This window comes from Camellia sinensis, chromosome 8, assembly GCF_055761805.1.
Source record: "Camellia sinensis isolate YWXY chromosome 8, ASM5576180v1, whole genome shotgun sequence".
NCBI lineage: Eukaryota > Viridiplantae > Streptophyta > Magnoliopsida > Ericales > Theaceae > Camellia > Camellia sinensis.
The window spans coordinates 51729427-51746346 of NC_138968.1; the positions used below are offsets into that span (position 1 = coordinate 51729427).

Consider the following 16920-nt stretch of genomic DNA (forward strand, 5'->3'; position numbering starts at 1 on the left):
CATTCTGTATGATCTGTTAGTATGAAACAAAGTGCTGCACGGAACTAAGTGCTGCCATGCAAGCCACCTCTAGAATCCGTGCAAGCCACCTCTTGAGTTCATACATTCTGACAAGGGCTTAATGCCATTCTGATAAGGGCTTAATTCCATTCTGACAAGGGCTTAATGTCGTTCTGTTAAGGGCCAATTTGTGTTGTGAAGTTATGAATCTATGAGGCTGAGGGCCAATTTGTGAATATGTGAACCCACCAAGCTAAGGGCCAATCTATGACGTTGTGAATCGACAGGGCCGTTCTGAATATGAGTACAGAATCAGATTAACTACCTGTTTCTTACATTATATATGCATTGCTCCGTATCATAATGCAAGTTGAACATTGAGTTATTTAAGTACTATTATTCACTGTGATTGTCTCACTCTGTATTTTGTCTGATTCTGTAGGTAATAACTCTGGAGGTCAGCCATAACCCTCGATGCTCGTCTCCCTTTGTTAGCCTCTGTATGACCAAGCATTTGGGTGAAGCCTACCCGTTTTTATGAATTATACTAAGTTTGACTTGTACTCTGATTGTCTATAACATGTTGAAGTTTCCAATGTTTTTGTTATTCGCCCAAACAAGGGGCGGAATTGTATATGTGTATATAAATATGTATCATCTGATGTACTGTTTGTGATCCTGGCATGATAATGGTCGCTCAATGGATGTAGTTTCTTTTTATTTCATGTTATTTTATAATATATAATGCTTCCGTTCATGCCCCATATGTAGGTATTCCGAATTTTATGTCCGTTTTTGAAGTGGTCATACCCAAACTTCTAGGGGCGAGTTTGGGGCGTGGCAAAATAGATGAATAAAAGTCTTCGAAATAGAGTTGAAGAAAACCGAAAATAATAACCTAAATCAAAACTGAAAACTGAACCAGACGAAAAAGTAGCACTATTGCTTGTTTGCCCAAGCAATACACACACATCACCCTTGAATAATGCACCCAAACCAATCACACAACAAACTTGGTATATATTCACCGAAGCAGGCACTGTTTCACCGAATTATAAGAATCAATATTGGCTATCGCTACTCACTGCCTCGGGGCAAACAAAAACAATATATCTATATGTTGTTAATTAATTGGGGTTTTTTTTATTTATATCAAAACCCTAGTTGTACCAAACTGATTATAAAAAATATTTATTGGGCCTCCAAAAGTTAGATATAATCTATTAAACATATATTGTAACCAACACCAAATCAAATTAAATTCTTTTAATAAACCAATTGGGTCCCATACTCCAATAAGGAGGTATACCCAACAGTATGTTCCTTTGTATTTATGTATAGTAGATGCATACCATGTGTTTATTACTATGCTTCAAAAAATGACAGCAACAAGAAATTTGATCCTTCTATGTGTACAAAATTGTGAATTGCTTGGAAGTTATTGAAATTGTGAAATCAAGGGACCTTGCAACATAAACAAATAAACATGTTTACAATGATAAGGCAAACTAAAGTAGTATTTTGTCAAAATATATGAAGCAATTGTTGTTGTAGAAAAACTTGAACAAGGAAGCATAATAGCTTGGAAATATTCTTCAAAAATAAATAAATAAATAAACCTTGGGAATCTAGGGTCAAAAAAATAAAATAAAAAATTAAATGTAACAAATTTGATTTTTATACATGAAACTATGAAGTGACAAATGGATGTAACCTATACTCTAATTGGTAATTAAAAAAACACATGGAAAATTCTAATTCTCACTTGAGTTGGGTTTTCAAAACTAATTGTGCAAAGGCATAAAGGAGTTTGGCTGCAAAATCCACTCGTTGAGCAGGGACGGGAGTCGGCCTTAGTGATCCAATAGTGTCGAGTAAAAAGGGTCGTCGCTCAACAAATAAAATTACTCCAGGGATAACCGATTGATCTTCTCCAATAGCTCACATTGACAGGAAGGTTTGGGACATCGATGTCGGCTCTTCACCACCTTGGGTTGTAATTTGTTCCAAAGGTTGGGCTATTCACTCTTTAAAGTGATACGTTATGAGATAATTTGGTCCATATTCGATGTAGGCGTTAGAGCATTGAGAGGACCTTTCCCAAGTATGAGAGGACGACTCACGGATTCAAGCAATCTATTTTGATGATGACATTCTTATGTTCAATGATCTACTCAGTGTATACAAAACATACTATTTCTCCAATGGTATCATCAAATACATTGATCATCGAAATAGAATTGTAGACAATGTGATTGAAATCATGCTCAATCCTCAAATACCAATACAAGAAGTTGAAACAATAGAGGAATCAAATACATCACAAGCATACAACTTCATCCAACTGTCAAATGCATTTTGCTACATTAAAACAAATATAAAATTTTGTAACCACCTAAAATTTATATTTATTTCATATGCCCAACAGATATTGTTACTATTACAACTAACGTCATACCAACAAGAACAATCACAAAGTGTGTAAATGGATACCTAGCAAAAGTCTAAGAGATCCTTTTGATCGATCAATCGTAAGTTTTTCAACAATTCTTATACATATTCTACCTTCGAAACACCACAAATAATTTACAAAATAAAGCTCCATCAATATTTAAGCCCAATTATCTACTAAAACAAATACAATTCACGTAATTGCTTACTCAAAAAAATAAACACACTCTAAAAATAAATTCTTACTTATGATCTTAACATTACACATATCAAACATCAAATTAACATGTACACAAATGTTCTCATCAATAGTAACCACCCTATGAAGCTTTTGGCATGAGATGACTTCACCAAAAATAAATGTGAACACATTGGCTCAATCGTCACTGAAAAATCTGCATTTGTGGCCACAAATCTAAAAGCAACTGCATTAAATAGCAAGTTTACATATCATTTTCTCAGAAATAAAAATTGTTAAAAAGTTTTCTTACAATTTTTACAGTTGAATATCTCTCAAACAATAATATATTTCCAACACTTTTAATTACAAATACAGAATGCTCACTGTCCACCACTTCAACAACTGCATTCATTTTCGACATCAACATAGTTGAAATATAGACATTGTGCGACTGGTATAAACTAAAAATACAATATTTGCATTACTGCTCTCACATTCTATACTAACAGCTCCTTAATTACATTAACGCAATCAAACAACAAACCAACAAAAAATTGAGGATATTGCAAATTCGAGACACATGTTCCTATCACCATCTACAACATCATCTTCAGAAACATTCGAGTTTGCTGCCATCAACAATTTATCATCACATGAAGTATATGTCGTTTTGTCTATCTTCTTAGTCCAAACAACCATATAAAAATAATTCGTACCAAAATACTTATATTCTTCATTTGTTTCAAACAAAGTAACGTTTTGATCAAAGGCAAGATAACTACAGAACTAATAATTCAACGGCCATAGTACATTGCATGCAACAAGTGTAACTGCAATACAATAGAAGATATTGGAGCCTCATTCAGCTACATCAAATGCAACAGAAATGAATCCATGGCAACAACAAGGTACATGAACCATAACTTTATACAAGCAAACTCATAGCACATATTAATTAAACAACATACAATTCTACCATTGAACCATATTACAATGTAAATAGAACTTCATTATCATGCATATTACATTATATTATACTCATCTCAGTTACATGCAGATCCATCATTCGATTTCAAATCAAAGACAACAACGGCAGCTTGCAAGCTGCTATTTTTAGGCCACAAACAGAGAAATTAATAGGGTATTTAGTAAACACATTGGCCCAACTTAACGTCAATGCAAGTCTCTCCTTACAATTCACATTTATTACATAAATCTTTCCACCTACTATTGAAACTAAATTTAACCAAACTATACTTTAATTAAAACATTACGACAATTACTTAGTATACCTTTATTTTTTCAAATGTAGGAATGCATACATAAAATAGCCTACATGAACATAGCTTCCAAGGATAAAGAATACTACATTTGACTTGTCCCCACAAACAATGCAAATTCAACATAGGCAAACAACAAATGGAGCGTCAGACAAGTATAAGATGTATAAGTCTTTTCCTCTAATATAGTATAGTAAATAGACATAGACATTACTAATATATCTAGAGATATATGTTCATGTATGAACCTGGAAGTTAGATATAGTTTACTTTTGTTTCTGAACAATATATAACTTATTTCTGCACGTAATATTTTTTTTGATCGGCAAAGAAAAATTCCATTAAAAACATGAAATTTACAGGTACAAGGAAAGAAAAACGTAATGAGAGAGATTCGAAGAGTAAAAATTTACTTTCCTACTACTGCTACTCGCGTTCTTACAACCAACCCCTTAGTCTCACGATTTTAAAATTTAAAAAACAACAACAGAAAACTAAAATAAATTAACCCACACTCTTGAGCCCCAACCTAAAACACAGCTACACACCCCAACCATCTGACTGCAGTAGCTACACATCTAGAGCCCCACGCCTGACCCGAAACCCTGCACCATTGCCGGACACTCAACCTCCAAATTGCCGAACCCTCAGGCTCCATTGCCGTCGAGCACCATCGACTGCCACTTCTTGCTACACCATCGAGAACCACCCTTGCCCGAAACTACTGGCTTCACCTCTGAACATCGACAGCCTCTACTTGCTTCACTCTCCTCTTCTACATCTGCTGCAGCCTTCTCCTTTGGTTCTTCACCGAGACCCAAACAACTCCCTCTGGTTCTACATCTGCTACACTCTTCTCTGCTACATTTGAGCAGTCCCCTCTTTGTTCATCCAGTGCCAATCTCCTCATAGCCGAACACAAACACCAACCACCAACGAAGTGAACGGAAAACACCCCTCAAACTCCCACTCGCACAGGAGCGCCTGAATGGAGATCCAAAATAACTCTGAATCCTCCACCCCTCAAACTCCCGTTCGAATGAAGTGCCCGAATGAAGTTCTTGAACCAACCCACCCATTTCTGCACGTAATATAATATCATGCTTTCTAACTTCTAAGCACCACATGTATCCTACTCAAACTTAACTTCCTCATTGTCTTTACATATTATCTTCGTAAATAGTTACACCTCCAAACACACACACACACACACACGCACACACACACACAAAGAAGCTTTTAATGATGGGTGATGCTATGGTACATTTTGGTGTACCATACATTTAGTTATGAACTTATATGATTTTATATCATAACCTATACCATATTAGTCATAACTATCACCATATTAACTCATAACTTAGTTATATTTAATTATTTATTTATACCATATTACTTCATAACCAGGTCATAACTAAGTTATTAAATAATTTTTCTCTTAAGTTAGGCAACCGGTGTAACAGGTTACCAAACCCAACAGATCAAAGTCAGAAGCCCAACAGTCCCGAAGCCAGTTCTCTGGGCTCTTGCTCTTGCTCTTCTCTTCTCCTCCCTCCTCTCTTCCACCATAGCTGGAGCTTCAGCCATTGCTGAAGACCACCAGCCCCGTTGGCGTCGGGACCACCACTCTCTCAGTCGTGTACCAGGTTACCAAACCCAACAGAGCAAAGTCAGAAGTCCAACAGTCCCGAAGCCAGTTGGCCTCCCTCTCTGTCGTGCTCTTGCTCTTGCTCTTCTCTTCTCCTCCCTCCTCTCTTCCACCATAGCTGGAGCTTCAGCCATTGCCGAAGACCACCAGCCCCGTTGGCGTCGGGACCACCACTCTCTCAGTCGTGTACCAGGTTACCAAACCCAACAGAGCAAAGTCAGAAGTCCAACAGTCCCGAAGCCAGTTGGCCTCCCTCTCTGGGTCGTGCTCTTGCTCTTGCTCTTCTCTTCTCCTCCCTCCTCTCTTCCACCATAGCTGGAGCTTCAGCCATTGCCGAAGACCACCAGCCCCGTTGGCGTCGGGACCACCACTCTCTCAGTGTAACATCTGTCTTCCTTGCTCTGTTTTTGTGTTTTTGAGTTATATGGTTTGAGTTATGCAGATTTTATTATGGTGTGCAGATTTTAGTGTGTGCAGATTTTATTTTTGAGTTATTATGGTGTGTGCAGATTTGAGTTATGATGGATACATTTTTAGAAGTGTTTAAGAAGTGTTAGTCCCCATTACATGTCTGATATGAACATGGCTTCCCTCCATGTCCATGCTACTTAGTTTGATTGAATTAAATTTACAACCCTCATACCCCTATGGTCCTGGTAATGACCTTAAACTGCCCATCATAGTTTGTCTAGTAAAGATCTTCAAAGGTACAGAAAGATTATGCTATTGCACTAACTTTTTCATAACATGCTTTAATGCAAAGAGAAAATCTTTTCAGTAATTTGACAGGTTCTAGCGAAAATCGAACCAAAACCAATTGTGTGATTGGATTGATGTGAGGATGGAGAAGAAATTGAAAATAAAATGAGAATCTAACAATGTGATCTATTATATTGGTTTTGGTGAGGACTCCCAAAGGCTAAAAGTACATGCACATAGTGATTAGTGGCAGTATGTGGGCATGCATATGTGGTTAGATTTCCATTTTGCTCTATTGGCACGTGCCATCACCAACTAATGATACAATTACATATGGATAGTAAACCCCACTTTTAAGATATTACATCTTTCATACTAATTTAGTAACCGCAACATATACACGGTGCTCTAGACGGTAACATGTCATCGGATGGTGATACTAAGTGTTTATCACCGTTGCATTGAATATGTTTCCTCTCTCTCACAATATCCACACAATAGCCATTAAAGTAACACTAAAAATGATGCATCATTATCACAGTTTAGCAATGTACTGTTTCAAAATGTACCCATCTGGTTACACTCTAATTCGAATTGTGACTTGTCTCTATGTTTGACAGAAATTGTGAAGAGTATAGAAATCTAGGTAAAAGTAGTTATCTCTAAACAATCAAAAATCACCAACGATTATGTTTCACAAATAGTTCGCTGCAAATAATTAACCATGTTTGAGTCTTAAAATGAAAGTAATCACTACACACGTTGGCGTCGGGACCACCACTCTCTCAGTGTAACATCTGTCTTCCTTGCTCTGTTTTTGTGTTTTTGAGTTATATGGTTTGAGTTATGCAGATTTTATTATGGTGTGCAGATTTTAGTGTGTGCAGATTTTATTTTTGAGTTATTATGGTGTGTGCAGATTTGAGTTATGATGGTTTGTGCAGATTTTATTGGATCTTGAATGCTTATTGAGTTATACGGTTTGCAAATTTTATGGTGTTTTATGGGTTGGGGTTTTCAATTTTCCTTTCTTTTGTATTTTCCTCTGCTTTCTCGTTAGCCACACACACACACAGAAGATGTGCGTGAGTGTGTTGAAATCAAAGGTATGATGGAAGAGTCTGACAATAAATAAATAAATTAATTAAAAAATATTATTGTCAATTTTAAAATTTCGACAATATTGAAGTTTTTTTGGCAGTCATGGCAAATCTTTTGTGCATGCTTTAGTTATCTCTTTGGGGTCTTTGTGCATTTTGGACTATTTTTGGATTTTGAATTTGTGAAGCAATTTGTTGAGAGAAAATAATAAGGAAGAGATTTTTGTGAAAAAATTCATTCTCTATTTCATTCACAAATCCCTTTTTTTTTCTTTTTTTTTTTGTGAAGATTTTTTTTTTCTTTTCATTTACAAATCTTTGCACAAATCCTTTTATTTCTTGCAAATTCATGGTATGTTTATGTATGCCTCATATATACTTACATTTACATCACTGTTGCTTTCTTGTTGGTGCAACCCAATTGAATTTGTTGTAGAATCTGCAATGGTTTGTAATTAATGTCCATGAAAAACAAATCATAACATTTTAATATATAATAATAACATACATTTTCGTTCTAATTTTAAAAACGTTACTAATGCATGATGGATAGACACTCGCATGTTTGTGGCTCCCATTTTGTGTGAGATCCATAAACATGTGAGTATTTGTATATCATTATGTGATTTATTTTATATCAGTAGTATTTTTTAGTCCTTAATCTTTTGAATAATTTCGTAAAAATCTCAAAACACAAGAATCTTGAAAATTGTTGTGTAGTGAAAAAATAAAAAAGTGAAATGCCAATTAAATATAAGTTTTAAATTTCTTTTCTCTTTTCTATTCTCTTCTCAAATCTTTTCAAAATTTAAAATTCAAACACAACTTAAAAAAAATTAAATTCGCAACAAATGATAGAGAAGGCAGAGAAACAAGGACCTATTTGGGTTGTGGTTGGGAGAGAGCAATTAATGCTTCCTTTCTAATCAGTGGGACAGTCACAGACATCATTCTCAACCAAACATGCACCTCCATGGAAACAGAAAATGTCACCACATGGTGCCCCTGCAAGCTCACAGTGCTCTCCACTATGCCCTGTTTGGCACTGGCATTTATAACTCTCACCCTGAACTATCTCCTCGCAAGTCCCTCCATTTCCACACCAAAATGAGTTAGTCCCATCACACATTGTCATTTCCTCATCACAAAACCTCCCCCTGTTAATCAAAACAATAGAACACAAGAAGTTCCATGATGTTTCAATTCCATGAATCTAATCAACTAAAAAACAATGAGCATCAAGTATAGAGACAAAATTCTTTCTTTAAAAAAAAAACTAATAAAATACAGTACTGACAACACTATATTTATTTTGGATAGAGTCACATTCTATCAAAATAAATGCAATATTAATACTGATAGTATGACATTTATTTTGAAAGGAGTCACACTCTATTAGAATGAATGTGATATAGGCCGCATTTTTTCAATATACTTTTGTATGACAAATTTATGTTTATAACATTATTAATTATATATAATACCAAAAAAGTGCTTGTTGAAGAATTTCAAGATTTTCTTATATTGGTGTTTGGTACATTAATGATTCAAGTTGGTATGAAAACTTCCATTGAAAATCATATGGTTATAAATTGAGAAATAGTTTCAAAAATTGCACAAAATATAGTGTTGGCAGCACTGCATTCATTCTAGATGAAATTATACTAGAATAAACGTAATGTTGGCAATACTACATGTTGTACATTTTTCTATGAAAAAATTGTGTTCGTAGCATTACTTGTTTCTTTTTCTTCTTCTTCCATTTATTTATTTATTTTTTTAAATCTTGCTAAAGAATTTCAATATTTTCTTATAATGGTGTCTAGCACAAGAATGATTTAAGTGTTGTATGAAAACTTCCATTGAAAACCATATATATATATATATATGAGTTTGAATGAATCAGGCAAGTTAGATTTACCCTTGGAAAGGTCGATCACCATCTAAAATGGTGGAAGGGTCTGGAAGATTGCAAATACAGTAGCCAGTGCTGTTGCATGATCCAGTTTTGCATCTGTCGTCATCACACGGTAGAGCAGCAGCAGCTTTCACAATATTGGTTGATCCAAGAAACAGAGATAGTATAATTAGATACACAACTCCCATGCCAATTGACATTTCAAGAATATGAGAGAGAGAGAGAGAGAGAGAGAGAGAGAGAGAGAGAGAGAGAGAGAGAGAGATTGTGATTGCTTCATCTCATTTTTTGAGATTTGTGTGTAATGAATGTGATAGTCTTTGGATTTAAGCAAGGTGTCAAGAGATAGAGGAAATGGGATTTTTATTTTTTTATTTTTTGGAACCTTACCAAGTAGTAAATCTTATATACCGGTAATTACCTACAAATTACACGTATCAATTAAGACGGATAGAACGCCAAAAGAAGTCAAACTTTAAATGTTTCAATTTTCCAGTTCGTCCTAAGATAAGCCTTTTATTATTTAGTAATACTACATGTTTATTATATTTATAAATATCAAAATGTTGTCTATATTCATTCTATGCAAGGACTCACAATACGGCAATTCAATCTCAACCCTTCCTTTATAATCCGAGCAACTCTCTTACCACAATTTCTGAGATAGGAAAATCACCTATGTTTCAATGCAGAAACTGAGGCTGAGCTTCTAAGTACATGCACTTTGTTTCTTTTCTTTTCTTTTCTTTTACTTGAATTCAAACATAAAATAAGCTAAACTTCTTCTTGAATTTTTTAACTTCTGCACAGACCAATCTATAGATATATGGAAAAGTATTATTAACTTCTTCTTGAATTTTTTTTTTCCTCTCTCAGCTTTTGCCTTCATCAGAGCTCCCGTGGATCACTCTGACCACTCTTACCGTTGTTCACTCCGGCTGCGACATCACTTCGGCTGCTCGACATCCTGCTCGGTTAGTTTAGAAAATATTCAACACACTACTATACTTCTATAATTAGTTCTCTATACTGGTATAAGACAGTATATAATCCTTGAAGCTAAGCTTCTATATAATTCTTGAAGCATATTGATATTAACTACCCCTGTTTGGCTCCCATTTTTTTCTTCGGTTTTTAATTTTAGTAAATTTTATATGCAAACATATATATAGGTTGCTAATATAACAGGTATGGATCCAAATTCATTAAATCTACATTTCAAGCTCCTACTGTATCATCCCAAATAGATAGATAAAAGATGTATATTCTACATTTATATCTGGAGGGATTGTAAGCACTTTGTACAAACTTCATTTCCTTCCACCATCAATCTACTTAGTGACAAGTAACAAAGGGTGTAATAGAGATTACATTTTCCCCTCCCCTTATCAGACTACATTTTCATGTCCTAAATACACTAGAAAATTGGCATTTCAAAAAAATCAAAATCAGTTCTCAATTCAATTTCCAATAAAACTGCAGAAAATTGGGTATCTTATATGATTTCACAATTCTTATTTTTCTTTTCAATCATCTTCTTAACAACAAACAAATCGTTTTTTGTATTGTAAAACAAAATGGTAAATGAAGGACCAACCTCAAAATGAACCAACCAATTGTTAATTCCTGCTCCAAACCCCTTATCAAGATGGTAAGCCGGGGGAGACCCATCCAAACAAACTGCACAATATCAGAATCCCAACAAATTGCTTTCCTAAACATTTATAATTTTCAAGTGCTTTATGTGGTTCAAGCCATCCCCAAACCCATGCAGAGAATAAAAAAAAAAATTAGCAAGATAAAATATGGGAAAGTGAACCACAACATAGCTAAAACCAAAGCAAGTAAAACCAGTTAATAAAGATATTCAACCTTCTGACTGTATACCTAAAGTGAGACTTGAAGGAGCAAAGGAGCTATACATAACCATGACATCGTTTTTTATTTTTTTTCTACAATAGTCCCAAAAATAAAATAAAAAACAATGTCGTTTTTATTATCAATTCGTATGGTGCCAAAATATTTGGCTCCTTTTTGCGACAAAAAAATTTCCTTACCAAATTACAAATTTTGTCCAAAAAAATTAACTTCTTTAATCTATTTTTTATGCTAATGTGACCTAAGCTACTGGGGTATCATTTTTTGTTTATGATTAGAATTTTTTTTAGTGTCTTTCCTTTTTACATTGGAAACATAGTCTTTGTTAACTACATTATTATAAAACAAATCCATTCATGTGTGCATGTCGTGCATTTGATGAATGTACTATAACCTTTAAGATTTTTGTTTGTTTGTTTTTTTTCCTAATCAAAGATATTATGAGTTTATTTTTCTTGTCTTTCTTTACAAGGAATTCTGATTGAAGCCTAATGGATAAGCCGACTGATCCTCCAAAGCGCCCGATCACTCCATTCATTTTCTTTTGGTATTTCGTTAATATCTATTTGTATGTAGTTATATATTTTCCATTATACGAATTCTTATATTCATTTTCATATGTTTATAGCCAAGAACAATCAATGGAGTTAAAAAAAACCCAAATGAAAGTAGACGTGAAGGTAAGTGCAACGTATTCTTGTTGTTTGTAGTATTCCTTTTGTACTTGTAAGCTTGTATGTAATTGTTCATATGATTTTATGCATGTAATGTAGGCTATTGGGGACAAATGGAATCAACTTCTTGAAGAAGAAAAAAATAAGTATATACAAATGGGAAAGCTGCAATCTGAACAATATGCCCAATTAAAAACTGTGGTCCAACAAAAGCCTCCAAAAGTAAAAATTCAAACCCGAATTGAGCTTACATCAATTTGTAAGATTATTAGAAGGTTGGACAAAGCACAACAACAAGCAGTGAGTGATATGGGGTTTCATGGCATCCTAAGCCTTAGGTGCACGCACATAGATCATGACTTGTGTCATTGGTTAGTTCAGAACTTTGATCCTTCAACTCATTCATTGAATGTCCACGGTCTTCGAATGCTTCTCACCGTAGAAGATGTTCATGAGTTGATGGGATTACCTTCCAATGGTCTACCTGTGAAGTTAACAGAGTCCGTAGATGAAATTACAAACCTATGTGATGAAATTGCGATGAAGAATAAATTTGTTCCGCTCACATCTTTGAAATCTTATCTGCTTGAAACAAAAGATGCTGGAACTGAATTTAAAAGGAAATTTGTCTTATACATCATTGGAGCCCTCTTGTGCCCCACCACAAAGGCAGGCGTACACCAATCATTCATTAAAATGGTTAAAAATGTTGAGTCCATCAGTCAATTCAATTGGGCAAAGCACACCCTTGATTTTCTTGTCGACCGCATTGCCATTGCCAAGGTCAAAGAGCGGTCTGCTATGTGCGGCTGTTTGCTTCTTCTAATGGTACTTCCCCTTGATGTGTAATTATTTCATCTATTATTTTTTATTGTATATTGTCTAACACACATTAAAATGACTTCTTTTTTTGATTTTTTTTCCCATGTAGTTATTTTACTTGGAACAATTTGCTCGCAAAAGGGAGTTGGTGGCTACTTCCAACTCCATTCCTCGCTTATCCTATTGGGGTAATTCAGAAATTAAGCAGGGTTTGAATCAAATTAAAGCTTTGGGAGGATATTTAAATGTTGAGGTAAATATTTACAACACATGACTTTTTATAATTATAGCTCAATTTACATTACACCTGTGACATTAACAAGTTATTGTATATCTGTGAATAGGTGGCTTTGCCTAACATTGGTGAAAAGTCCAATGCAGTAACTCTTAGCCAGGGAAGAATTGACAAGAATGATGACTCCCGATTGGCTAAAGTTGAGAAACAAGTCATTGAAATTCATGCCCTTTTGGTCCAAGGCCACAAGGACACAAGGCAAGATGAGGATGACAAACGTCTAACCAAAGTGGAGAATCAAGTTGAAAAAATTCTTGAGTTGTTAGAAAAACACATGCCAGTTGATGGAGAACAAGTTAAAACACCACCAACCAAACTACTTGCGGAGCAGCGACTGGTCAAAATGGAGAACCAAGTTGGTCAAATTCTTGAGTTGTTAGAACGATGCATTCCAATTGATGGTGGAAATGTTAAAACACCACCAAGCAAACTACATGAGGAGCATCGAATTGACATTGAAATGGTTGGTCTCGATGATAGTGGTATCGAAAAGGTTGCAGCCAATTCCCCGAAGTTTGTAGATGAGGATGAGATAAGGAATATGAATGACAAAAAACCAATGGAAACTTTGCATTTGAGAAAAACAAAACCAATCCTCACACCACCAAATGCAAAGGCAGTTGCAAAGAAACGAGCCAAATTAGTTGGTGGGAAAGCATTAAATAATGAACAACTTTCTATTCCACAAAAGGGGAGATTGCGCGCAAAAAAGAGCGATACAAAGGCAGTCGAAATGAATGCTGTAACAATGTCATCATCATGTAGTGTTGTTCGTGGTCCTCAGACTCGAGGGACCCAAAATTGCAAAGCCAGTCAGTGGTTGCGTACACCTTTTGTGAAATTTGATGTAAAGAAGAAAAGACCACAGTTGAAGCCATCGTCAACTGACAACAACATTGACAATAATATTCATGACAATCTCGATGAAGTAAACTAAATGATTGTGTCTCAAAACATATTTGATATATGTGTAACAAATAGTGCTTGTTTCTTACTTTTCTTTTACTTGTATCAGCTATTTGATAATTTACTTGATCAACTTGGGGGTAATGTTGTTCCTGAAATCCCAAAGGTTTGGAACTAACTATTATAGTATTTTTTGTATATGTGGTTATTTTGCGCTAACATACACTAACCAAGCTTGATTTGTTTTATGCACTATTCTTCTCAATACCTTTACAAGTCATCCGTGCCTTTGCCAGACCCATTAAATGACTATGACAGTCTCGTTCTACGATATGCATTTGATGAATCTCTTTCAGAAGGGTACAATTTGACTACCTTTAACTTGTTATGTATGAAGTACTATACCTTTTAAATCACATAGTTATCCATGTGCTAGGGAATATCTTGTACGAATGAAACTGCACTACGTGGAAGTACAATCTGCCACACGGAAGGAATTGTGGTCCTTGAAACCATATCAGTGGATATCCTCGTGTGTAAGACTTTTCTCCTTCTCCTATTTTATTTGCTACCATTCCATCATCCAAGTCACTTTACTTTGCCTATTCATAAATTTCATATATTTTGCACTGCAGATTATAAATCTCATTGTTGTGAAATTGACAAATAAACAAAGGAAAAAGTTTCCAAATAAGGATCACAAGGTTTGGTACTTTCCGACCCATGTATCGGTAAGTATTAGCCATACCTAAAGACTTTTTTTATTTAGGCACAAGTTATTTATATGTTAAAATTGAATATGCAGCAAAAGATTTTGTGTCAACCTTCTGATGACACAATGAAAGATATAGTAGAAGATTATTTTGGAATTTACAGATACACTGGCCCCCTTCATGCTTGTGAGGAGGTAACATGATAAAATACTACTATTACCCAATTTCCAAATTTACCATGCACAATAACATTTGATCCATGTTATGTATTTATTTATTTTTTGCATGTACATTCGACGTTATATTTTTAGATTTACATGCCCTTCAACCATAGAGAAAACCACTGGTTGTGCTTGAATGTAAACATGGAAAAACGGGTTGCCTATCTATTCGACTCCAGCAGATGTATTGGCACCGATGAGGATCGAAAAAATCAAGCTACATTATTGGTAATAGAATAACCATTATGATACCCCACTTGTATCCACTTTTTTGTTTCTTGATCATGTACCTTACTACCTACCACCAACAGGTACAATCATTGCATAAGCTGCTTCAATATGCGCATGGAGAAGATTACGTTCAAGATGTTAGTTCGTTTGCATTTCAATGGTTGGAAGACATGCCACGCCAAGACAACAAGTAATACACTACATTATCGTTCTTGATTTTTAAATAAGCATTAATGTTATAATCTCTAAGTTCGTTGACTCTATTGTTACAACTACACTCATTCCTATAGCTATGATTGTGGTCTTTTCGTCATCAAATATATGCAAGGGAAACCTTTGCCTTCAGGTGTAATCAAGGTACTTACATTTATACCCAACTGTCCACTTATCAGTATCTTATGTTTTATGAAGACTAATTTTATAATGTGTGATGTTTTTACGTACTCACTACTTTTGGCATGTAGTTTGACTATTTGCATAGGGCTCGCTTGTTACTTGATCTTGTGATATACAAGCATAATTCAGCTCCTATTGTTGGTGATATCGCACAATATAAAGCTGGTGATGCTCTATTCTTTTTTATTTTTCATAAGTTCGTACAATCAATGACGTTATCGCATTTCTTAAACTCGTGAACTTTGAGTTTATAACTCAACCTTTGTTATAAAATTATATTCTCAAGTGTGCTACCTTGTGCAGAACTCAGAGCTAGGGGTGAATTGAAATGGAAGTAGAGGCTATACGACTTTTGTGATCCTGAAAGAAGGAAAGATAGTGGATAAGGTTGTGGGAGCGAACAAAGACGACTTTGATTTTAATTGATGTATTTAAAATTTGAACATGAATTGTTTCTATTCTTGGGTATGCAATGCATTTTTTTTTTTTAATTTTTAATTTGAACATGAATTTTGCTTTCAAGCTTTAGTTTATTTATTAATTTAATATACATCAATTATTAGTTCTTAATAATCGTTTATGACAGGTATAAATATCTATCGCTATATTTAAATGTCAAGCTTAGCACAATTAAAAAGAAAAGAAAAGGCTATGGCAGCGTTTTTTAAACGTCCCTATATCCCAGCCCCAACGGTTGGATTTTTAAAATGTATAAATATCTATGACGGCGTTTCAAAAGCGTCGCTAAATATCATAGTGACGTCATAGTACCGTTAGGGTAGGACATTGGGCGGCGTTTATTTTTCATGATTTCAAAAATAAAACTAATCATTTTTACTATTATGCAAAAACAGTTTTGAAAATTTCAAATAACAACATTAAAGTTTCTTATAAAAAGTATACTTCAAAAAAAAAAAAAAATGTTGTTCGTTTTCGTTTTTTCTATTTTCAAGAATACAAAACATTAAAATAAAACAATACCAAAGTGTTTTAGCTTGTGTCTATTCATTTTTCTCTAGGAACCATGCAAGAAAAATAATGTTTTGAAAAATTCCTATGCATTCTTCCTTGAAACCCAACTAGGTTGCAAACGAACCGAATCAAAATTTTCAATGTTTAAGCTCGTTTATTAAGAATTAGTCGAACTCGAGCTTGAGCAAGTTTTAGTCGAGCTTCAAAAATCGAACTCAAGCTCAGCTCGTCAAATATTTGTTGAACTCGAGCTCGCTCAATTACATAAACGAGTCAAGTTCAAACTCGAACTTAAAAATGAATTAAATTTAAATTAATTTACTTATTAAAATTAAAAAAATACAAAATTATTATTAAAATATATAATAATACTTATATTAATAATAAATTTCAATTCGTTAGCAACCCTAAACCCAGCCCAACCAAACCCCAGTAAGAAATTTTTGCTTCTCATTTATTTTTTTTAAAATTAACTTTTTCCTTTCCTTAACAAATTCAAGAACCAAAAAAGAAATCACAATTCAGGCTTCTCTAA

At 34.4% G+C, this 16920-nt stretch overlaps 1 protein-coding gene and 2 long non-coding RNA genes across 3 annotated transcripts in view; 1 reads left to right on the top strand and 2 right to left on the bottom strand.

Annotated features, from left to right (window-relative positions):
- Nucleotides 1-2960: 2960 nt before the first annotated feature.
- Nucleotides 2961-16920, bottom strand: part of LOC114319821 (uncharacterized) — a 36877-nt gene continuing 22917 nt past the window's right edge. Inside the window, exon 2 of the long non-coding RNA XR_014337674.1 lies at nucleotides 2961-3462. This is a non-coding gene — a long non-coding RNA (uncharacterized LOC114319821). The remainder of the gene's footprint in view (nucleotides 3463-16920) is intronic.
- On the bottom strand, nucleotides 7651-11010 carry LOC145796926 (uncharacterized). The gene is made up of 3 exons (XR_014337669.1): nucleotides 10875-11010; nucleotides 9281-9404; nucleotides 7651-8516 (listed from the first exon to the last, which is right to left on the bottom strand). It is a non-coding gene; the product is annotated as an uncharacterized LOC145796926 (long non-coding RNA).
- Nucleotides 11935-15991, top strand: LOC145796924 (uncharacterized). Its single transcript, XM_082882613.1, has 13 exons — nucleotides 11935-12657; nucleotides 12761-12904; nucleotides 12996-13874; nucleotides 13962-14018; nucleotides 14130-14212; nucleotides 14289-14388; nucleotides 14488-14583; nucleotides 14658-14759; nucleotides 14877-15014; nucleotides 15098-15207; nucleotides 15308-15374; nucleotides 15482-15578; nucleotides 15717-15991. The coding sequence occupies exons 1-13, from the start codon at nucleotides 11986-11988 to the stop codon at nucleotides 15749-15751; spliced, it is 2580 nt and encodes an 859-aa protein (XP_082738739.1). The 5' UTR covers nucleotides 11935-11985; the 3' UTR covers nucleotides 15752-15991.